This window comes from Miscanthus floridulus, chromosome 1 (assembly GCF_019320115.1).
Source record: "Miscanthus floridulus cultivar M001 chromosome 1, ASM1932011v1, whole genome shotgun sequence".
Classification (NCBI taxonomy): Eukaryota; Viridiplantae; Streptophyta; class Magnoliopsida; order Poales; family Poaceae; genus Miscanthus; species Miscanthus floridulus.
Window position 1 is genome coordinate 41343720 of NC_089580.1, and position 23033 is coordinate 41366752.

The 23033-nt window shown below is 45.5% G+C and overlaps 3 protein-coding genes and 1 pseudogene across 3 annotated transcripts; 2 read left to right on the forward strand and 2 right to left on the reverse strand.

Annotated features, from left to right (window-relative positions):
- Window positions 1–2070: 2070 nt before the first annotated feature.
- Window positions 2071–4548, reverse strand: LOC136480637 (uncharacterized). Its single transcript, XM_066478124.1, has 4 exons — window positions 4028–4548; window positions 3877–3928; window positions 3712–3779; window positions 2071–2989 (listed from the first exon to the last, which is right to left on the reverse strand). Exons 1-4 carry the CDS (start codon window positions 4199–4201, stop codon window positions 2468–2470), a joined length of 816 nt encoding a protein of 271 aa, XP_066334221.1. The 5' UTR covers window positions 4202–4548; the 3' UTR covers window positions 2071–2467.
- A 1978-nt stretch (window positions 4549–6526) lies between these two features.
- Window positions 6527–9557, forward strand: LOC136455338 (uncharacterized; annotated as a pseudogene).
- A 942-nt stretch (window positions 9558–10499) lies between these two features.
- On the reverse strand, window positions 10500–12902 carry LOC136480645 (FHA domain-containing protein PS1-like). The gene is made up of 5 exons (XM_066478130.1): window positions 12354–12902; window positions 11826–12124; window positions 11502–11652; window positions 10908–11062; window positions 10500–10792 (listed from the first exon to the last, which is right to left on the reverse strand). The coding sequence occupies exons 3-5, from the start codon at window positions 11599–11601 to the stop codon at window positions 10553–10555; spliced, it is 495 nt and encodes a 164-aa protein (XP_066334227.1). The 5' UTR covers window positions 11602–11652; window positions 11826–12124; window positions 12354–12902; the 3' UTR covers window positions 10500–10552.
- Window positions 12903–16252: 3350 nt separating this feature from the next.
- On the forward strand, window positions 16253–22367 carry LOC136497225 (uncharacterized). Its single transcript, XM_066493048.1, has 7 exons — window positions 16253–16739; window positions 17791–17982; window positions 18088–18360; window positions 18892–18994; window positions 19665–19783; window positions 19987–20142; window positions 21002–22367. The coding sequence occupies exons 1-7, from the start codon at window positions 16398–16400 to the stop codon at window positions 21572–21574; spliced, it is 1758 nt and encodes a 585-aa protein (XP_066349145.1). The 5' UTR covers window positions 16253–16397; the 3' UTR covers window positions 21575–22367.
- Window positions 22368–23033: the final 666 nt, after the last annotated feature.

The window sequence follows — 23033 nt, forward strand, 5'->3', positions numbered from 1 at the left end:
CAATGCCTAGCCATCTAGGACCGAAGAGTCCAAGAGTAACAAATACAAATCACGAGATTGACAAATATGCTCAAGTGCTCAAGGATGGCTTGCTCTCTATTTTGAATCTCACTCGACCCATAAGATGGATTTTGCAAAATGGATCACTCAGTCACTAAGAGAGGGTTGGAGAGTGGTCTTAAGGCTCAAAAAACGTATATAGAAGTCAGCAGAATCAGCAGCCTCCAAAGATGGAGGCTTGAGAGTATTTATAGACCCCACTCAAAAACTAGTCGTTTTCTAGCCGTTGGAATACCGGACACGTCCGGTATGAATACCGCTAGCACAGTACTAAAAATAGGACCGTTAGAAGCTGCACGAGGTGTCGGAACTCCTGACTCTTGCCAGGACATCCGACTCTTGTTGGGACTTCCGACAATCCAAACCGAGAACATCAAGGAAGTTGTTGCGGCCAGACCAATACCGGATACATCCGGTATTTCCAGTCACAACAAGGTCAAGTTAGTTCTAGTGTCTCTCTCTCACTCACACTTCACATGGATTGGCTTGAGCACTTATGAATAATCATCTATCAACATGATGCATCCCTCTTAATAGTACGACATACCTATTTACTCAAAGATCAAATGAAAAATGGATTTTATAGCGCTTGAGTTGATTTCCTTCAAACCAAATGCCTTAGCTTCTCAATCTTCATCAAGTGAGGATGTCACCATGTCAATTTTGATTTTCTTCTTGAGCATATCCATCTTGAGCACGTGATTTGATTCCATTAAATGAACGTGAGTTAACTTCAAATGTATCAAGTCACTTCCAACGATTTATCTAATATATTTGATCCTCCACTTTAATGTGACCATCATATTTTGATTAGTACCTCAACTAAATGCAAGTACTTTTTTATTCACCCTAGCTAGGTTTCTCGGTCGCCAAGCCGTCGCTTGCCCTTCACCCTTCTTAGTACCTCGAAGCCTTTCCTTGCTATATTCACCATCTCAAGCCATCAAGTCACACTTTGTGTTGAATCATTTATTAGGTCCATAATCTACCATTTCATTTGTTTAGCAAGCTTCAAATATGAGACCATTCTATAAGCAATCCCTCATGTCTCATCAACCAATTATTAACGTACTTGCTTTCTCATGAATCATAGATATCCCACAATGAATAAGTCTTGCATGAATTATATTTGCATTGTTGTCTTGTGCTTGAACTAGATTGTTTATACAACAACACATTATTTTGGCTTTTATCAAATACCTGTGAGATAAACCATTTCCTGTCAACACTTAGTAAAATGGTTAGACTTTTAATCACGTTGTCATTCAATAATCCAAAACTCACTAAAGAGCTAGATGCACTTTCAATGTCCCCTCCTCCTCCTCCTCCTCTTCTTCTTCTTTGACCACTCTATTTTTATGCCCAATTTTTAGGCAACATGAAGATGTAGAACCATGGTTTTTTCCATATCTTTTGGCGCCCATGTTTTCGGTGACACAAAATGATTGAGCTTTAGCTCATTTTGTTGTGAGCCTTAACTCTTGTTGTATACTTTGTTCGCACGTGTTTTTAGCAACAGGTCTTAGAGCCTTGTCTCTTTTCTTGTTTCCTTGGGTTGCAGGCATAATCGGCAACACAAAGATGTAGAGCTCTATGTTCGTTTGTCAGTTCCAATGGTTACATGCCTGATCAGGAATATGAAGATATGGAGCTCTCTACTCTTTGTCTTGGGAACATCAGCGCACAAATTCGGTGCATGAATGCAATGATGCTTATGATAAATGCATTTTTTTTGCGAAATATGACAGATGCATTTGCATAGGGAAAAAACTAACAAGAAAATTTTGTGAGTTCTATAGATGTTGCTCAGCATTATTGATGTTCATGCCACAACAGTGATATGCAGCAACACCTAACATTATTCATGTTGGTAATAGTTCATGATGTAATATAGAACTTTTTGAGGAATAAGGCGGTGGTGGACTACTAACTTCAAATTTACCAAACTATGAGCGAGTGCGTTTGTGATACATCATATTTCTCGGTCCCATGAAGCTAAATCGTGACGAGGTCTCGTTTCCAAAAAAAAAAAATTGTTCATGTCAACAAGTGAATGGTGTAATGCTTTTCTTGCTTGTTCTCAGGGGCGGATCCAGCGGTGGGGCGGGGGGCTCAAGCCCCCCTACCCAAACCGAATCAGTGCAAATTACTGTAGAGCCTCTATGAATTTTTAGGCAAAGTTCTATAATGTAGGGGGGCTGAGACTTAAGATCGAGCAGCAGTGTTATTCAGTCCCTCCTAAAATATTTCCTGGATCCGCCGCTGCTTGTTCTGTAATCTGTATCCTCACGAGAATTTCTGGTCTAAAGCTGGTTTGATACTTCCTTTTCTAGCTGAAAAACTGGAAAAGAATGAGACGGAAAAAAAAAAAGAAATCCCTGCTGCTCATGTTGATGACGTGACGAGTTCACCATGCACGCCTCTCGGTGCACTCTGCCGCCGCCGTCCTGATCTGGTACACAGGCGACTCGCCGCCGTCTCTGCACCACCTCCGATTCAGGGCCTGCTGATCCACCTCCGGGCGACCAAGCCGCTCGCCGGACCGCCGGAGCTCCGCGCCGCCGAGCCCGAACTGCGGCGGGCGGACGTGCGGGTAGTCCGGGAAGCGGCGGCTGTCGGAGGGGTCGAAGAGCGGGAACGACTGGCGGCGGCGCGCGCGGGCCGCGGCGTCGTTGGCCCGCAGGCAGCCGTCGATGACCCGGCACTCGTCCCGCAGCCGGCGCTGCACCTCCCGCGCCGCCTTGCTGATCCTTGCCGCCGCTGTCGCCGTCGCCGGCGCCTGATGGTTGGTCGCGCCGGCCGCGGCGCGGAGGGTCGGCGGCTTGGACCACCTGGCGGCGTGGCGGTCGTGGCACGCGGCGCAGAAGCTGCCCCGCCGCTCCGAGTCGAAGGCCCGCCGCCGCGCCTTGTCCGCCAAGCACGCGTGCGCCTGCGTGCACGCGGGGATCAATTACACAGTTAGAGGCCACCACTCCACTTCACAATCCACATGATTGCTGTAAATGCTAGGAGTAGTGGTGGTGGCAGTAACAGCGGCGCGTGACGAGGTCGGATTCGAAGCGCCGGCACGCGTACAGCAGCCAGCGGCACCGCGTCGCATAAGGTACTAGCTACCCTGGCGGCACGGGCGATGTGGAGGACTCCATTAACGGCCATGAGCCGTATCTGTCTGTAACTCTCTAATCTCTATCGAATGGCGATCTCATCTCATCCATCCGAATCCACGCATCCATGCATGCAATGCAACACGACAGGATGGAGACACAGACACTGCTAGTCTGCTAGTGGGTGTTCATGCATCTTTCCTCTCCCACAAGAATTCTCGTTCTTTTAGAGGCAAAAACAATTTTAAATTCGACCACATCTATATCTATAACAAAAAAGGCACTACCATTTATAATACTGTATCAAATAAATATCCTAAAGATTTAGATATATTTGAGACACAAATTTGACTTGGTTCGAATAACTGCTACTGGCTGGCTGGGGTTTGGAGTGGATCATGGAAATGCAGATTCCAATCCAAAGTAGACGAGGCGAAAGCGTCACGAGGATTGAGGAGAACGACGAACGACGCAATGCAGGAAGAATTCATTAGAAAAAAAAATCGTCGGGGAATGGAACGCGGGTGGTGTGGTACTGGTACGGTACCTCGGAGACGATCTTGAACGCCACCTCCGCCTTGGGGTGCCTGTTCTTGTCCGGGTGCAGCTGCAGCGCTGTGTGCGTCCAAAACCACAGAACAAAATGAGCTGTTAGCAAAACGAATCAGAGATCCATTTGCGCCCACGGCGCGGCGAGATTGTGCGTGCTCACCGAGCTGCCGGTACCGCCTCCGCACGGCGTCCTCCGACGCCGATTCGCCGATCTGCGTGCGTGCGTGACGCCATACGCCACCAAAGAGCTCAGAACGGGTGCGCGGGGAATAACGAACGGATCGGAGGGAGGAGGGAGTGGTAGTGCTCACGGCGAGGACGAGGTACCAGTCGACGAAGTGCGGGCCGCGCGGGGACGACCGGCGGCGGCGGTGCGTGCAGGACGCGAACGCCGCCGACGCCGCGCACACCTGACGCGCCGCCTGCGCCCTGGCCGCCGCCGCCGCCGCCGCATCTGCGCCAACGCCAACGCCAACGCCCACCATTGTTTGCTGGTCTGGATCGATCGGTCGGTCGCACGCCCGCCTCGCCCCACCAAACTGGTAGCTAGACTACGATGATCCTCGATCGGCGGGGGATGGCGGCCATGCACGATTGCAATCCAAGATCACCCCACAACTCCACTCCCAACAGACTCCCCAGTGGTGGTGCACGGCGCGCTAGTAATAGTGGGCGATCGAGGCCGAGCGCGCATGCACGTGCGCAGGTCACGTACGCGCGCCGTGCGTGGTCGTGGCCATGACCCAGCAACAGGGATCGGATCGAGGGCGGGGGCAGGGGTGATGGTTGTCTCGGGGGTGTACTCGGCGCGGGCGGTTGGGTCGCCGTGCGTGCGAATGCGGAAGAGAAATGCGGAGGGGGAGAAGATGACAAGTTTCGCGGTTGGGTTGGGTTGGGTTGGGGGGATCGATACGCTGGGTCTCTCTCGTCTGCGGGGATTGCGGGGGCGGCCGTTTCAAAACCAAACCCCAGAGAGAAAAAAGGAGCGCGCCGAGCAGAGCAGAGGAACAGAACACAAGAAGCACGCTTCTTCTTTTTTTTTAACTTTTCTTTTCCGTCTCGAGCTGGTCAGTCACCACCGTGTGTTGTGCCCGTACCGTACGTGCACATTTGACATTTCCTCCCTCTGTTTTTTTAGATAATTCTGGAGTCGCGCTACAACCAACGGCCGAAAACTTTATGGGAGGCCATCAGGCAATAGATAATTCTGGAGTCGAAAATCAATTTTCCATGACATGCTATTTTATGTTTTCTTAATTAGGCATGGTCACGTTACAACAAAAAAGGATGATACAATACAATCACACTATGAATTGAATCAACTTTAACTTTTCCACGTTGAAAATGGAACAAATTTCTATTTCCCAATCATGCCAGAGATAATTTTGCGGTGGAAAATCAACTTTTCATGACATGCTATTTTATGTTTCTTAATTCGGACTTGCTAGCGCCCGGACGTCTGATCTGGGGCCCTAGCGTCGAACGATACCCGCGCAACAAGCGAGCGAGCGCCGCCCAGCAGCATTAGACTTGCGAGCGAGCACCCCGGCAATGGGCCCACGCCGCCTCGTACGTCGCGCACGGGGGACTGCTCACGTCCCATCCCGCTTCCCATGCGCATCTCATGCGCAACACCCAGATCTGCTTCTAAAACATTGAGATGCAACACTTGAAACATACAAAAGAAGACAGATTAACACACTTGAAACATGCCTCTGAAACACTTGCAAAAACACATGAAAAATACTAAACACTTGATTATAGAATAGGGCTTTAGCATTTTTCAAGTGTTTTTTGCAAGTGTTTCAGAGACATGTTTGCATATGAATGTTTTAAAAGTACATCGGAGTTTTGCACATGGGATCCGCATGGGAAGCGGGAGATGGCGTGCGCGGTCTAGCGGCGCACGCGACGTCTGGGCAGCGCGGGCCGCTGTTGGGGCTCTCGTTCGCTTGGTGCGCGGGCACCATCGGACGCTGGCGCCCCGGATCAGATGTCCGGACGCTAGAAAGTCCGATTCTATAATTGCGTTCATTTTAGACCTGAGAGTAACAACTACTCAACGAAATTTGTTGTAGGACACTCTTCAACAATGGTATTCGCTGATAGACAATATTTAAAGATGTCTTTGTTAGAAAATACTCTTTAATTGTGGTATCATAGTCCTACTGTAATTATTAAAATAACATTATCTAGGAGTGGTGGGGAGAGCAGTTGAGCATAGTTAACCTCTCCATCAAATTTGTTTACGAGTTAAATGCCTGAATGACCTCTAAACTCTAAACTCATTGAGAAATGTTACATAGGTTCATAAACTTTGAACACATATTTTTGAAGAGACCTTTTATAATGGTTGGGGATGCTTAATTTTTGAATCCTAAACTTATTAAGGGCCTGTTCGATTACAGTGGAACGAGCCTAGAAATTATTCCAACTGATGAAGCTTATACAAATTTAGCTAGCATTTTAGCTTGGAATTTTTCCAGGTAGTCATTCTAGGGGAAACGAATGAGGCCTAAGTGGTGGATTGCACACTTCTAAACTTGTTAGATGATGCACCGTACGTTCATTTTGGATTATATTAACCACTGTGGTGCACCATGTAACAAGTCTAGGGACCCATCAGAAATATGCTTTCAAAGTTCATATACCTAAGTGGTATCATTGACAAGTTAATTTATGAGTTACTCATGTGTATTTAACTCTTTAATTTGTTTGTTATTCGCACGTTATGCTATTAGTTGGAGTATATGTCTACCCGTCGCGAGTGATGGGCAGGACCACGGGTGAGGCCACGTTGAGAGCGCTGGATGCCCAGGCACCCAGGCCAAAATCGAAACTATGTTATGAGGAGCAAATTTCCACCGTTTGTGCACCCCCCCGGCCCAAAAGCAGGCAACCCCCACTGGCCCAAGCCCACGTCGCAGGTTGCTTCCAGGAGAAGGATGCCAATCGAGTCTCCATGCACGGCTGTCTCCACGGGAATTTTCGCCGTGGCCGCACGCGAGTCCGCGAGGGGCGAGGAGGTCGCGGCGTTTCGCCTGACGCAGCGAGCCAGCGACGCAACTACGCAAGGGCAGTTGGGTAGGGGCGGCAAGGTACTGACGCCGCCATGCCGGCGACGATCCTTGCTGGCTGCTGACGCCGGCGCCCCTTCCCCTTCCCTGTCGTCATCTCGTCGAGCCGAGCCGAGCGCCCGATGGCCGCGGCAATAGCCTGATGTGAGGGCGCTCACCCTCACGGCCTCTCTAGCTCTCTTTGTTCTAGACTTCTGCTCCAAAAGAAAAGGCAAGGAATCAAACCCTAAATTTATTTATCTTGTATTTCAATCAAGTTAAGCCTCACATCCGATTTCAATTCTTCCTGGTTATATGTTGAAATTGAGTAGGTTGCAGTTTAGGGTTAGTGATTAATTGGGGTTTTCTCTTTTTAGTATATGCATATACATTTATGATAGTATGGATCTGCAATTTGATTATGCTTGCACATTATAGGTAATCATGGAGAGGTTTTATAAACGGAAAGCTCCAGACACAGACACCGCCAACAATAACAGAAATTCATGTCTAGATGATCTCAATTGGGAAGAGGAGATTAAATATGATCCATGCTTGAGAAAACAAATTGATGCTTACCATCCTAACCGTAGAGAAAAGGTCAGAAGAAAATATTTGGAAAATGGACCTTGCCAGCCTCGCACATGTAATTTTCCTGTTTCATATATTGGAGACAAGCCGAGAAGATTTATCCCGAAATGGTTTGATGAGTTTGGAAGTTGGCTTGAATATAGTGAGTCAAAGGACATAGCATATTGCTTTTGTTGTTTCTTATTCAGAGAAAAGAAGGATGCAAGATATGAATCATTTATAGTTAATGGTTGGAATGATTATCATAGGAAAGGAAGGCTAAAGTCACATGTTGGTGATGTTGGTGGCTTACACTATAATGCATTGAAGAAGTGTGATGATTTATTACAAAGAAGGCAACACATAGATGTTGCTTACAATCAGATAAGTGAGACTGCAAAGAAGGCTTATTTTACTTGGTTGAATGGATCCATTGATACTGCTAGGCTATTGTTGAAGCAAGGATTGCCTTTTCGTGGTCATGATGAGTCACTAGAATCCAACAATAAAGGGAACTTCAAGGAGTTTTATGATTGCTTAGCACAACATGATCTAGAGTTACACAAAGCGGTGAGTACAAATGTTGCAGCTAATAGTTGTTTGCTAGCTCCTGAAATTCAAAGGGACATTGTTGAATGTTTTGCAAATGAGATTGTACACTCTATCCTTGAAGAACTGGGCAATGATGTGTTTTGCTTGCTAGTTGATGAGTCAAGAGATGTTTCTTGCAAAGAACAAATGGCCGTGGTCTTGAGGTATGTTGACAAATGTGGGATCGTGAAAGAGAGGTTTGTTGGCGTTGTGCATGTGACTAAAACGACTTCTTCCCACCTGAAGTCATCTATTGATTCTTTACTTGCAAAGTTTAAACTAAGCTTAAAGCAAGTTCGAGGCCAAGGATATGATGGTGCTAGCAATATGCGAGGTGAGTTCAATGACTTGCAATCATTGATCATGAGAGAAAGTAGGACAGCTTATTATGTGCATTGCTTTGCTCACCAACTTCAATTAGTTATTGTGGCAGTCATGAGAAAACATAAGGGCGTAAGCAATTTCTTAAGCATGATTTCTATCTTATTAAATGTGGTGGGTGGATCAGATAAGAGACGGGATATGATTAGAGATATTAATCATGAACAAGTGACAAAGGCATTAGGTTGTGGGCAACTTGAGACTGGGACAGGGTTAAATCAAGAGCAATGCCTTCAAAGACCCGGAGATACTCGTTGGAGTTCTCATTACAAAACTTTCAAACGTTTAGTCAACATGTTTGCTACAATAGTTGAAGTGCTAAAAGTTGTTGAAAAGGGTGACAGAGATTGGAAAAATAGAGATCAAGTATCAAATCTTCTAGTATACTTCAAATCATTTGACTTTGCCTTTTATTTGCATCTCATGTTGACTACATTAACTGCCACAAATGCCTTGTCATTAGCATTGCGATGCGGATCAAGTCATTGTAAATGCCATTGGATGTGTGAAATCAACTAGACTCCATTTGAATAATCTTAGAAGAGATGGGCGGGACAAATTATTAGATGAAGTGAATGAGTTTTGTGACATGCATGAAATTGACCGAGTGAAAATGGAAGATGCCTATGTTGATCCCCGACAACCTAGAAAAAAATCAGGAATTACATACAAGCATCACTATGAAGTGGATTGCTTTAATGATGTTATTGATTGGCTAGTTCAAGAGCTTGATAGCCGCTTTAGTGAGACAAGCTCTCAATTGCTTGTTTGCTTGGCCGCTTTCGACCCAAGGGATCGATTTCATGCTTTTGATATGGAGACTTTGATGGGCTTAGCAAAACTATATCCTGATGATTTTAGTACTGATGATTTGAGAGACCTTAGTCATTACCTTTGCCTTTACATTGCCGATGTGCGAGAAGATGCTAGATTCTCCAACATCAACACTATTGGTGAGCTCTCTCAAAAAATGGTTGAGACAGGGAAACATCGTTGTTATCCATTGGTCTATCGACTTTTGAAGCTTGTACTAGTACTGCCTATCGCTACTACAACAGTTGAGAGATGCTTTTCTGGAATGAAGATTGTCAAAACAAGCTTGTCTAATCGCATGGGTGATCAACACTTGAGTCATAGACTTATTTGCTATCTAGAGAAAGAAGAAATGAAGAAAGTTAGCAACGAGGTTGTGGTTCATCGTTTCATGACCATGGAAGGAAAATGGCGTAAATATGATCTCTGATAGGTAATGCAATGTATCTACTTTTAATCGATAGTTCTATAATTTTTTTGCTAAATAATTGATCTATTTGTTTTCTTTCCTTTTAGGCTAGTGGGATCTTCATCATGGTCTTCTGAATAACATATTTTGTTATATGGGGCTTGTTTTGTTCATGATTTTGGCATTCTATCAATGAATACACTTCTTTTTGTTAAACGGTGAATGTTATGTTTCGACCAAATTCTCATCTCTATTGCTAGAAGTCGAATTTGATATTAAAATCTGGTAGCTGTACATTAGTTATGCTATTTTTGATTGAACATCATATCGGCCAGTGTAGTTATGAATTAAGAGGTGCATCCTCATCATTTTGCTCTAGCTTCACCGCTGGGCAGGACTGCAGGAGCGGTATATGCATATGTACTCGGAACTGCAATGACGGGCCAGGACACGACGTGGACTACGCTCTTGTCCTGTTACCTCAACGTGCCAAGGCTAGCTACAGGTTGCTTGCTTGCGGAGCGCAAAAGTCAGCGTGTACGTAGTCCATCGTGTTCTTCTGGTTTTACATCGGTTTCCCCGATCGATGACGTCGTACGTGGTGCCGTCGGCGGCGATGACATTCATCAGTCATTCACATTCAGTAGCATCAGTATCATACTCCTGGTTTGGTAGTGGCAGGCACGTATCATCGCATGCTCTGCTCTCACTGTTCACATTCAACTGCACCTTGCGCCTACCTGCGCGGTTCTCTCTTGGAATTCTCAATTCTCCATGCCAAGAAATAAGCCAGGTAGGTGTGGCAAGAACCTACTATGAGCACCGCTAAAAAAACAGAGAAAATATCATCAGATTTGGGCTTCGCTTGTTTGTCATCGTGTAAATAGGATTCGCTAGGATGCCATTATGAAACTGGGAACCCTAGCTAGAATGCCATTATCTCTATTTCTCTCGCATTTAATTATTTTTTATTCCAACCAAACTTTTATTCCTGTTTTATCCCTGCCCCACATGCCTCATCCATCATTTCTTCTTCGGTTCAGGCCCTTGGCGGCCTGGGCGGGCCTCGCCGGGACCACCCTCCGCTTCATCGCGTGGTGGTGGTGGTGGCTGTTGTAGTAGTTCTCCGCCAGCGCGGACGCGTCCAGGCACGACCACGCCGACCCCCGCGGTGCGCGGGCCGCCCACATGAACCGCCTGGACGACGGGTCCATCAGCGACTCACGGGACTCCTTCGCTCCCTCGCAAGGCAAGCCCTGCGCGTGCAACCAAGCAGTTTCGGTTCCAATGCCCAGCAGAGACAGAGAGCAGACATTGGTCATCTGAATGACTGAATGCAAGTGATGATGGTTCACAGTGGTGGTACCGTACCTCTGCCATGGCTTTGATCTTAGCGTGACGCTGTTGGACAGGACAACAACCTTCTCGTCGCTCCGGAGCCTGCTGAAGACGAGGGCGCAGTCGATGGTGGTCGCCTTTGTTGACCGTGCCCTCCCGCTGCTTCATGGAATCTAACTCCCTGATCACTGTGGAGACAGTAAAGAGAAGCGTAGTACTAAAGTCAGCAACTGCAAGTAGCACACACTAGTAGTAATTCAGTGGGCAAGTGCAAGTAGATCTCTGCCACAATCAAACAGGGGCACGCAATGCAGATATCACAGGCAAGATGGATTAAACCAATTCGTAAAATGGGAGGAAATAACAATCAAAACCCGTGAAGCATCACTTAACAGCCTGAAAGGACAGTTAAGATGTAAAAAATGCAGAAGCTAACAGCCCTTAAATTGCTGACATTATAAGCATAGGTTGACTTGTTGAGAAGGAGTATTGTATAGAGTATCATAGGCAACAGAATGAATGATGCATGCAAGCAGACATTTGTTCAAATTTCAAAACATTTGGTGACGGGAGCATAACAGAATAAATTTGAAACATTTACAACAGTTGTATTTGCTCTGAACTTACCAATCCTCGGTATGAACAGATGAGTTCCTTTTAGGCCTCTTAACAGCATAATAGCCTTCCTAGATTCGTCATCAAGAATACTGTCTGTATTAGCCACCATGGTCCAGGCTTTCACACCTTGTCCAGCACTACCTGATTCTTGGTTATTACACTGTCCAGCATAAAGATTGGTCATGTCAGATGCGATACTAAAACGAAAAGACATTCATATGGAGCATACAAATATAATCACTCCAATAACTTTTTTGAGCACCATTCCATTGTGGAATTTCTTTGTCAGGGAACACATCATCTTTGAAATGCAAAGGGAGAGCAGAATCTAACAAGCCTAGTTTCTTCTGCAGCTTTGCATCAACTGGATCCTGCTTGTCTGACTGGATTGGTTTTCCAGCATTTGTCAGTGTGCCTGCCATTTCCTGTATGATCAACGAACCAAAAGATTCTGAAATTTGATCCTTGTCGACCAACTTTTCCTCTGTCACTCCGTCTCTTTTCTCATGAAATTGGGAAAGTGAAGGCGCTTTCGCAAAAAAGGAATGAACAAACTCAGACAATGGAGGTGCTGAGGGGGGCACTTTGGCTGGAAATGCAATGTCTTCTGACACAATCTGTTCACTTGTATCCTGAATAATAGATCAGACAGTTAGCAATCATTTCTAGAAAACGGATCCAAAGTTCAAAATCTCTATGATAAAAAAGGAAGAAAACAACAGAACAATATAACTCATGTAAACAATTGAAGACATGAAAGGAACAGTAACACCCAAAGATATTGAAAACCAAAGAACTGGCATACATGTTTAAACTGTAAACCAATGCTATTAGGAAACTCAGACAATGGAACTGACGTACCGTTGCCAACTTTACTTCTTCCTCACAATTCGCACGCACATCTCCCTCTGCTCCTCTCTCCTCACACACGCACGCATGCCGGCCAGCAGCCGCACCAATCTCATTCTCACGGGGACCAGCCACCGCACCACCCCAACGCGAGCCTACCGCAGCACCACACGCATGCTAGCCCGCCACCGCTGCTCTTGCACGGGCGGCCGCATGCCAACGCCACGAAGAGCATCGCCCCGATTGCGCTTGATGTGCTCAGGTGGAGGTCGGCGATGTCGTGCAGTGGAGGTCCGTGATGGGACGGCTCGAGCTGGGGGCGGACGTCTACTCAGTCATGGACGATGGCGCGTGCCTACTCGGAGGCGGCGAGCCGGCGTCAGCCGGCGGTGGCGCAGCGTTGGACGGCGGCGGCGCAGCGTTGGACGGCCGCGGCAGCGGGGTGGTGGCAGTGCGGCGGTGGGGCTGGCGTTGGGGCTGGCGGCGGCCTGGGGAAGGGCAGCGGCGGTGGGATGGCCAGGAGTAGCGCCGCGCGTGCTGGTGTCGGGGCGGCAAAGTGTGCATTGGGGCGACAACGGCCTGCTGGTGTGTGTGCGTGTGAGGAAGATGAACATGATGAGAGAGATAAGGTTTTGAGTTTAGGGACAGGGGTAAAACGGGAATTAAAGTTTGGTTGGAATAAAAATAATAATAAAATTGGAGTGAAATTAGCAAAATGACATTTCAGCGTATGCATCCGGTTCGATAATGGCATTCTAACGAATCCCTTTTACATAATGACAAACAAGCGAAGCCCAAAGGTTGATGATGGCAAAATTCCCATTTAAAAAAAAAAAAAAAAAGCACCGGCGTTGAACCTGTAGCTCTTTGAGCCGTGAGACCCTGACAGTAATGTCTCAGCAGCCGTGCTACTACCTGACAAGCAAGGAAGAACAAAGAAAAACACAGTCAAAGAGAATGCCTTGAGACTTGAGACAATCAACTACTTCTGCAGGTTAGACTAGCCACCACAGGTACCTCAACTACGATTTTCTTTTTTTAAATCACCTTTATTCAACTTTTTTTAAACACCCTTCCAAAAACAAAGTGATTTCGAGAACCTTGCGACCTTTCCTTCCAAGAAGAACTTCTCAAAAACTCCTATTCTAAAAAAAAAAACTCCTGCGACCTTTCCAAGAAGACCGAATCATTTGGATGCGGCCCACTGCAAATAGGCCCACGTGTTCTTTCAGACGCAGCGCACGCCAGTACGCCACTCCAGTCCAGCCCAAGCGGGCGGCGTGCGTTTCTCCCACCAAAACCACGCGATGCCGGCCATCCGGGTCCCACATGACGCAGACCCACAAGTCAGTCTCTCCGTGCGGCAGGAGAAACCGTGCGCGGGCGGTGGTCAGCCAGCAATCATTCCCGCCGGCCTGTTGCCCCCTGCTTAGGATGAAAACGGTACGGCGTATTCAAAACCAAATTCGTTTAGAGGGACTGAGATCTGTCCGTATCTGAGTTCGGATATCCAATATCTGATACCGTATCCGAATACTCAAATCGTATATTTATAATGTCGATATCCAATCGTATCATATCCGACATAGTTAATACTATCCGTATTCGAATCCAAATCCGGACAGAAATATAAAAACAAATATAATATCGGTGCGATCCGTTTTCATCCCTACCGCTCCTCCATGCCAGCGAGCTGACCAATAGACGCCCCCATGTGATCCACGCTGTCCTCCCGGTCCCACCCGTCCCCACATGGGCCACACCACACTCGATAGTCGATAAGCTTCCGGACGAACCATGCCAGCGCTGTGGCTGTGGGTTCCATCCATCCAATCCAATCCAATCCAATTGCGGATTTGTTCGAGGTCGTTTTCACAAAACGGGCACGCAAGCATTGGCACTGCCACTTCAGATCTGTCGCTACGTGGACTGTTTTTTCTCTTTTGGTCTTTTGTCGCGGTTGGAGGGCAGGGTCAAGGCCATTTGGACTGCATTATTATTGGATTACAGAAAATTACGTAGCCGTTGCTGCCACTGTAATTTCTTTTCACCTGAATTTTCAGGAAGGCTATTGGTCTTGGTCGGATAAGCAAGCCTCTAGTTTACATACTCCCTCAAATGTCGTATTAGGTGCGGACTGCGTACATGTACGAGTATTTGCATTCTAAATTGTGATTCAGAGAAAAGGTTTATCATAATTAACTCCTTTCAAACTTTGATGATCAGTTCCAAAAAAATCAATCGTTTTTACATCATGTGACCTATATATATTATGAAAGTATTCCTATAGTGGATGCAAACACATAAATATCATATTGTTAAACTGTTCGTCTATATATATATATATATATTAAAAAAGGTCTGATAATTAAGGATACAAGGGGTATTCGCTGCAGCTGCAATAGCTCTTTATCCGCTGCTAAGTACTATAGTTTAAACTGAAAAGGTTGTAGCTACATCCGCTTTAATCTACAACGAATAGGGCTAGAAGTGTTTGACTTAGAATATAAGTTATATGACATGTAAAAAATAGATGGAGTATATAAGAATATAACACAACATTCTTTTTATTCTAGAGAAGCAAGCTTGTGCCTAGTCCTGGGTGTTCGCTTATAATTCAAGTGAGGTCAACCGTGTCTTTTGCCTTGAACTCAAGCTATACATATTTTCCCACCAAAACATGTAGAATCATAGTATCCATTCATTATTACTATACGGATTACTCCTCCCATGCCAAGTCAAATTTTGTCAAGTTTGATTAAGTTCATAGAAAATAATATCAACATTCATTGTCTCTAAATAGATTCACTATGAAAATATACTCCATCATTAATTCGATAATACTTTTTATTTGGTAAGATAAATGTTAGTATTCTTTTTATAAATTTAATAAATAAATTTAAAATTAATTGTGAAAATTATATTTTTTGGGCGATAGAAGGACTAGTAGCCTGTTCGGTTGGCTGGTTCATATCGTTGCTGGTTCGTGAAGAAGTACTGCTGGCTGGTTTGTATGAGAGAAAAATACTGTTCTGACTGGAAATTTACTATCGTTTACGACAAGCCACAACCGAACGAATGATTGCGGCTAGACCATACCGAGCGGTCCATTTTAGCCTTTTCAAATATTGCAATCAACGCCTTGTCACGTTTCATTAAGAACTTTGTAACCATGCATACTACAGTTATCGTCACCCTACCAATTAACAATTTATTTACATATCTTCGACATCACGAAAAAGATATTTTTTTGATATCGTTGCTGGTTCGTGAAGAAGTACTGCTGGCTGATTTATGTAAGAGAAAAATACTGTTCTGACTGAAAATTTACGATCATTTACGATAGGCCACAGCCGAACGAACGATTGCGCCTAGACCAAACCGAGCGGTCCATTTCAGCCTTTTCAAATATTGCAATCAACGCCTTGTCACGTTTCATTAAGAACTCTGTAACCATGCGTACTACAGTTTATCGTCACCCTACCAATTAACAATTTATTTACATATCTTCGACATCATGAGAAAGATATTTATTTTTGATATCGTTGCTGGTTTGTGAAGAAGGACTGTTGGCTGGTTTGTGTGAGAGAAAAATACTATTCTGACTAGAAATTTACAATCGTTTACGACACGCCACAGCCGAATGAATGATTGCGGCTAGACCATACCGAGCGGTCCATTTCAACCTTTTCAAATATTGCAATCAACGCCTTGTCACGTTTCATTAAGAACTCTGTAACCATGCGTACTACAGTTTATCGTCACCCTACCGATTAACAATTTATTTACATATCTTCGACGTCACGAAAAAGATATTTTTTTGTATTGTAAAGGAATTATTATTATTAATTAAGGACAAAATAAAACCTGGCTGCCTGCCTGGCTCACTTTGCAAGTTGCAACTTGCAGAATTTACAAATGGGCCCTTCCACAAAATAAAAGCCTACACAAATCCTCAACCCCGTCGCCACTTCAACGCCTTCCTCCCTCCCTCCCTCGCGATCGCCCAAATCCTTCCTCCCCGCCCGCGCCGCCGCGAATCCCAAGGCGCCCCCGATGCCCGCCGTCGTCGCTGCTGCTGCTGCGGCAGCTGCGTCAGGCGGCGCGCTCCTGCTCTGCCTGCTCCTCAACTGCTGCACGCAGCCGGCGTCGGACGCGGAGAGGGAGAGGGAGGAGGACGAGGCGTCGCCGCTGCTGTCGGGGTCGGGGCCGGGTCCGGGAAGGGAGGCGGGGAGCGGCCGCGAGGAGGAGGAGCCGTGGCCGGACAGTGCGCCCGTGACCTGCTGCGAGGCGACCGCGGTGGCAGCGCGCACGGCGCGGCGTACGTGGGAGTTCACCGTCGGGCGGTGGGGCCTCCACGGGCTTGCCTTCGGGATCAAGCGCCACATGAAGCGTCAGGTTAGCTAGATCCCTCCATTTGCTCTCCCTCTCTTGTCTCTTGTTCACTCGGTCTCTGACTGAGGGTGTGCCACGTTCTCTGCTTCTCTGCTCGTGTTTCGTTTTCGTTTGCTCTGCTTTGGTATGGGATCAAGCATAGCATGATTTGATCAGCGGCTTTCGAACCAGAGTGACCATAGAGCTCAAACAATCACAGTAACTAGTTTCTGCGGTTGGTGAATGCGAGTGCTGTTACCTCCAGCGCTGAAGCAACTAGGTAGTCGCTTTCAGTAGAGTGTTTCCGTTTCTCAACTTGCTGAAAATGTTTGTGTGAAGGTTGAGCTTCTGAACATTTTACGGTTTGATTTGCATTGACTTGGAAGACAGGTTTGAGTTTCCTTTACTTTTGGTCCTTTTTTAATTGTTGCTTTTGCTATATATTTTGTGAATTGTTGGTCAGTTGCTTGCCTGACTTCGTACCGTCACTGTACTACGACCTTGCACTTGCGGTGCCCCGATCATAATGATGTGCCCAATACTTGAGCTCGAGTTAAGATCGGTTGTATGTATGCTCAGAAGTCATGGATCTGTAAGATCCAGTTTGTCGATTTTCTGAGTAATACAATAAGTCTATAATGCACTTCGGATCATAATATTGGAGGCATACAGCGAATGATGCCATAGTTGTGCAAGCATCTATTTGAGAGAAAATGAAAGCTACACATGTTAGTGATGCTGGCATCACAATGATCTACCTCTCCTGTCCTTCCATCGTTCTCATGAATCATGACAGATCCAGGCATTGTTCAGATGGATCCAGCTGTTAGTTATGATTGCATGAATATTACTGAACTAGTCCCACATTGAGACCAACAAATTCACTCACATGTCTTTGTATCATCCCAAGCCCTTCATGAACCAGCAAACTGTTTCTTCCATTATTGGAAGTCAACTAAATCAGTTCGACTCTGCATAATATTACCACTCTGTATTGCTCTTTTGAACACATTTTACTCATAGGCAATGTAGGAAGACATATGGTTAACATATTTTCTTCTCTGTGCCATGTCAGGGTAATTTGCAGCATGAGTATAGTGGAAATGATTGTCTCCAACTTAAAGGGCATCAGACATATACTGAAGTATCTTCTCTTCTTGAGTACTTGAAGCTTTGCATGTTCTTCTCAAAGAAATCTTTTTCAGCATTTCTGAAGTTTGGTGGGTACAAACAAGAAGATATTCTTATTCACAAGGCTAGGGCGAGGGTGAGTAAGTATCGTGGGCGTTAACTTAAGCTTAAGGTCATAATTAACATTCGTTCCCATATATTGGTACAGAATATCTTATTCTTTGTTCATTGCTCAATGCAGCTCATGCAGCCTTCTTTCGCATTGGTGTGTGACCAAAGAACCAAGTGCTTGCTGCTTTTCATTCGGGGTGCTATCAGCACTAAAGAGCGCCTGACTGCAGCAACTGCTGCTGAAGTTCCTTTTCACCATATAATTCTAAGTGAAGGAAAGATCAGCAATGTAGTTTTAGGATATTCACACTGTGGGATGCTTGCTGGAGCTCGTTGGATTGCAAAACTTATTACTCCCCATCTTCATAACAAAATGCAGGAATTTTCTGGGTACCACATAAAGGTAATTCTCACTAATTATCTGCACGTGAATGAAATGAATAAATGTGCATCATGCTGCAGTTTATTGTACCTGAATATACAGCCCCTTCTATTTTGTCTAATTTTCTTGTAGTCGAAAGTGCTGCTTGCAAATATTAACTGTTATTCTGGTGATTGATGCGCTGTATGCATAGTAAAATTACTGATATCGAAGTCATCTTGTTGTCAATATCACTGCTTTATACTGTTGCATTTCATACTGTCTATATTCTGGCTGAAATAAATGGAAACTTGCACTTTCATTGGTTATTTTTGTGTAGAGATTACAAATTTGAGGATGTTCTACTTTATTTTCTACCTATGTACCTAGGCTTTCGGTAGAGCATTTTAGACATGCTAATGTGGTTTGGATATGTAACTTTTAAGCTTATGAGTTCGTCTTGTGATTTGCTTCAAACTGTTGTATGAAGCTAGCATTAGTGCTCGGCACAGAGAATAAGGTTTACATGTCTTAATGTGATATAATCCAACTAGGTGTTATCCTTTTCGTTAGGTCATTGGACATTCAATGGGAGCTGGCATTGGAGCGATTCTGACTTATATTCTCCGTGAGCATTATGAGTTCTTGTCATGCAGCTGTCTGGCATTTGCTCCTCGTAAGTAAAATTTGACAAACTTTCAGTTTTGTTGATTGTTGAAAGTTCGATTTGGAAGCTCTCACTTTTCATTTTATTTATAATGCTAAGATCCTGTGCTGGCATTTGGAAATCTTGTCTGGCTCTCAGATGCCCTTTGGTTTCAGTGTTTGAAGTTGGCTAGTTGGTCACTTTATGTCTCTTTTGTTAACCTTTCTCTGTTTGAATGTTGGCAAAGTAGTCACTACACAAGATTCTCATCCATGCTAATTATATTCTGGAAAATTTCTTTCCTGAATTTGCATCAGTTAACCATGATTTTAAAGTCGAGGACATAATAAAGACTTCCAGGCAATTTCATTTTTTTTAACTTCCAGGCAATTTCATTGCTGAATGCAAAGCTAATGAAACTTCATTTGACTTGTGGGATCTATGCTATCCGATTATAGTCACAAAGTTCCCTGCTCGATGGGGCCGAGTAACGGGGTCAAGGACCGTGGCAAACTACTTACGAGAGGTTTTACAATTAGGGTTGAAAATGACCCCGCATACTTGGGTCAGGCAAGGATATTTCCGGAATTCTAAGTACCTGGGTTTCTGGGTGGGGTCCGTGACTATGGAAGTGACAGAAGTATATTTCTTTCGTAGAAAATTATTTCTAGCATTCTGAAGTAACTTTTGTGTTATTTAGCTGCATGTATGACATGGGAGCTGGCGGAGTCAGGCAAGGATTTCATCACTTCTCTTGTCAATAGAAATGATGTGGTGCCAGCATTTTCGAAAGTTTCTTCTGAGAGCCTGCGATCTGAGGTATCCTGATGGCAACTCTTTGCAGTAGATTATAAAATGTTACTGGACTTTAGCCAACGCAGACTCCTTTAGGAGTTGACGAGTAATAAAAGTATTAAATACCACAAAATACTCCTCACTGAATGGCAATGCATACCTTACTCATTTTCTGATATCACAATATATTTTAGCTTCACAATTGACGTCTCATTTCTTGATGGTAGGTGATGGTATCATCAAAGCTGGATGATGTGCAGGATCACTTTAACCATGGTTTATTCGCCAGTATAAGTCAGCGTGTTGCCTTCATCAAGTCCCATATGCTCTCCATCTCTAACTCAACAGGGAAGATTGCAAATCATGGCTCTAGTATTTCTGAGGTAAAATCCCTCAATATCCCCAGCTTGTACCCATGAACATTTTATGGCTGCTCTGGTTACTGAAATCACCAAGTTAACACAATGATATATTTTTTTCCCCAATTTTTAATGAAAGGTATCTAAGACACATCTGGAGTCCTGTACAAATATGAGGTTAATCACCCAGGGTTTGTAATTTACAAGTAGCAGTTGAGATCCACTGAATCTTTCTGATGTGCCGTCCCAATCAGTACCAATACCACTAGTCCACTAGCAACTGTGGGCCAGCAACACTTCTGTCTAGGACTATTTAATAGATCCTACATATAGGTTTGAGTGATTATCCTTTAATTGACACTGCAAGCGGTAAACAATACTCAATACTCCCTCCGTCCCAAAATAGAGGTCGTTATGGGATGCGTGTAGGTCAAACTTTCTCATCTTTGACTAGCTTTGTAGAAAATACGTATAACATTTATATCTCCAAATAAGTTTATTATGAAAGTATATTCAACGATCTATCTAATGATATTAATTATGTATTATAAATATTAATATTCTTTTATACATAAGTGGTCAAAGTTGAAAATAATGATTTCTCGAGAAGCGAGAACGACTTCTATTTTGGAACGGAGGGAGTATATCATGTGGGATATAATAGTCTGCTGCCCATTAACTCCTACCAAGTGCATTTCTGCTTATGTCTTGAGTTTTCTGGGAAGCCCCTTTCTTTCACCAAGCCAAGCAAATTAATGTGAACAGTATTTCTTTGCTATAGTGTGAGCATGCTGTAAAAATAAGTAACTACGATTATGTTTTCTTTTCTCTCATTTTAGACTAGAATTATGATTTCTGAGAACATTTTCCTTGTGGCATGCAGCCTTTGCTCAAAGAATCGGCAAATACCATACCGCCTACAGCAAATGGACACAGCACTGACTGTAGCCAGCAACAAGTTGTTGCCTGTGAAGAAACGGTCGTTCTACTAGTCAACAGCGACCATTTGACGTGTGACAAGCCTGCTGATTCAGGCCTCACATCACAAGAAGGTTCAGACAGCAACGCGGCATCGGACACTCAACAATCGCCCCCGCCAACAGACGAAGGAGAAGAAGAAGAAGCCCCCAACCAGAACGGCGTCGGAAAGGATAAGCAGAAAGAACCGGTTTCGGCGGGCTGTTCGTCGCGCCAGCTCTTCCCTCCTGGGAGGATCATCCACATGGTTGCGCTGCCCCCGCCGCCGGACCCAAACACCGGCGACGGCACGAGCAGCGATGAGGTCATTGGGATATACGAGACGCCGAGGGATTTGTACGGGAAGATACGGCTCGCGCCCAACATGATTAAAGAACATTACATGCCTAGCTATATAAGTACGATGGAATCGTTGTTGGAACAGCTTCAGAAGGACGATGATGATACCAGTGTATGTACCGCATCAAATGGCCTGTGAATTATTGTAGAGAACTCAGTTGGTCCCGTTCGCTTCGCTGAAAAAAATAAGTCGAAACACTGTTCCGGCTGATTTATTGTGATAGAAAAATACTGTTCCGGCTGAAAAAATGAAAAAGACAGATTATAAGAGAAACGAACAGGGCTGTTGTGATTAATCCAATTCTCTCATCACCTAATTTTGTCTCACATTTTTTTCTCGTTGACCGAGTGACATGGACGTCGCCTGTCCGTACGCGCGTCTCCGGCTTGTCCTCGCCACGCTGGCATGCATGCGGAGCTTGCGAATTCCCTCTCGGCCTCACGCTACAAGAGAGCACCTCCAGGCTTCCATGAAACAAATTCTCGCATCCGTCCATCCCCTTCCGCTGCAACCTGCAAGCCTGCTGCACCTCTCGCAAGGATCGACATGGCCGCCTCTGGTGGTGGTGCTGCTGCTCTCCGCGGCCTCGTCGTCGTCCTCGCCGTCCTCTCCGTCTCCGTGTGGGGTGCGGTGGCCACGATCAACGTCAAGGAGACGTGCTCGTTCACGGCGCACCCGGACCTGTGCGAGAAGGACATGACCCAGCTGGTGGGCCTGGAAAGCGCGCCGGCGCCGGCGCCGGCGACGTCCGACTGAGATTAGCTCATGCCTGCACGCATTCGCGATATATTATATAATAATGTGCTGTAAGCCTGTAACTTTGGTGTCCTGCTGTTTGATCGTCCAGGACGCCGCCGCCAATGTCTTCAAGAAATAGTTCCCGAGTGAAACGGTGGATCAATCAACACGTTCATGTTTCGTCGTGCGAGTTTCATTTGTTTTTGTTTTTTTATGAAATGGAGTTCATGTTCTACCTTAGAATTCCGTCATCAAGGCTAACAGCTAGCACATGGGAATAATAACAACACTGATCATATCTCTTGCCCGACTGCTCGACGAGTGGTGTCTTGGGTGGCCACAAACAGAAAGGGAAGGCAACGAAACGAAGCCACCGTACTCGTCCCGGACGCTAATCCAATTCCTATCCCTGTCCGATACAATACAAAGGTTAGTTAAGCCCCGGAAAGGAAAGTCCATGAACAATACAATCCGATTCCACTTCGACAGTTACGTAGCTAGTCCTGTCCCTGTCCGATTCCACTTCCTTATATACTCCTTGTGTGCTTGTTACTACGCCTTGCATTGGAGCGCGGCACGCACGATCGACCCGGTCTCTCGCCTTGATCGGCAGTTCGGCACGGATACTCACCCATACGACATGGCCGGCGACGACGACGACACGACGCCAGATCCGTTGTTCATGAACGTCCCGCGGCGGCCGAGGAGCGCCGCCTCGTGGCGGCGCAAGGAGGAGCCCGACGGTGGCGATCACGGTGGTATTAGCGTCTCCAATAATGCGTCACCACCGGCGACGACGCCGGTGGCATCCAATAAGCGACCTGCCTCGTCGACCGGAGGCGGCGGCGCCGAGCACGTC

Excerpts from the sequence above, each read along its gene's own strand:
- LOC136497225 (XM_066493048.1), top strand. The coding sequence starts at position 16,398 with ATGCCCGCCGTCGTCGCTGCTGCTGCTGCGGCAGCTGCGTCAGGCGGC. Across the intron at positions 18,995-19,664 it reads CTGTCTGGCATTTGCTCCTC|CTGCATGTATGACATGGGAG; the intron begins GTAAGTAAAATT and ends TGTGTTATTTAG. Across the intron at positions 19,784-19,986 it reads CTGAGAGCCTGCGATCTGAG|GTGATGGTATCATCAAAGCT; the intron begins GTATCCTGATGG and ends TCTTGATGGTAG.
- LOC136480637 (XM_066478124.1), bottom strand. The coding sequence starts at position 4,201 with ATGGTGGGCGTTGGCGTTGGCGTTGGCGCAGATGCGGCGGCGGCGGCG. Across the intron at positions 3,929-4,027 it reads ACTGGTACCTCGTCCTCGCC|ATCGGCGAATCGGCGTCGGA; the intron begins GTGAGCACTACC and ends GCACGCACGCAG. Across the intron at positions 2,990-3,711 it reads CGTTCAAGATCGTCTCCGAG|GCGCACGCGTGCTTGGCGGA; the intron begins GTACCGTACCAG and ends GCGTGCACGCAG.
- LOC136480645 (XM_066478130.1), bottom strand. The coding sequence starts at position 11,601 with ATGGTGGCTAATACAGACAGTATTCTTGATGACGAATCTAGGAAGGCT. Across the intron at positions 11,063-11,501 it reads TCTGTTCATACCGAGGATTG|TGATCAGGGAGTTAGATTCC; the intron begins GTAAGTTCAGAG and ends CTGTCTCCACAG. Across the intron at positions 10,793-10,907 it reads AGATCAAAGCCATGGCAGAG|GGCTTGCCTTGCGAGGGAGC; the intron begins GTACGGTACCAC and ends TTGCACGCGCAG.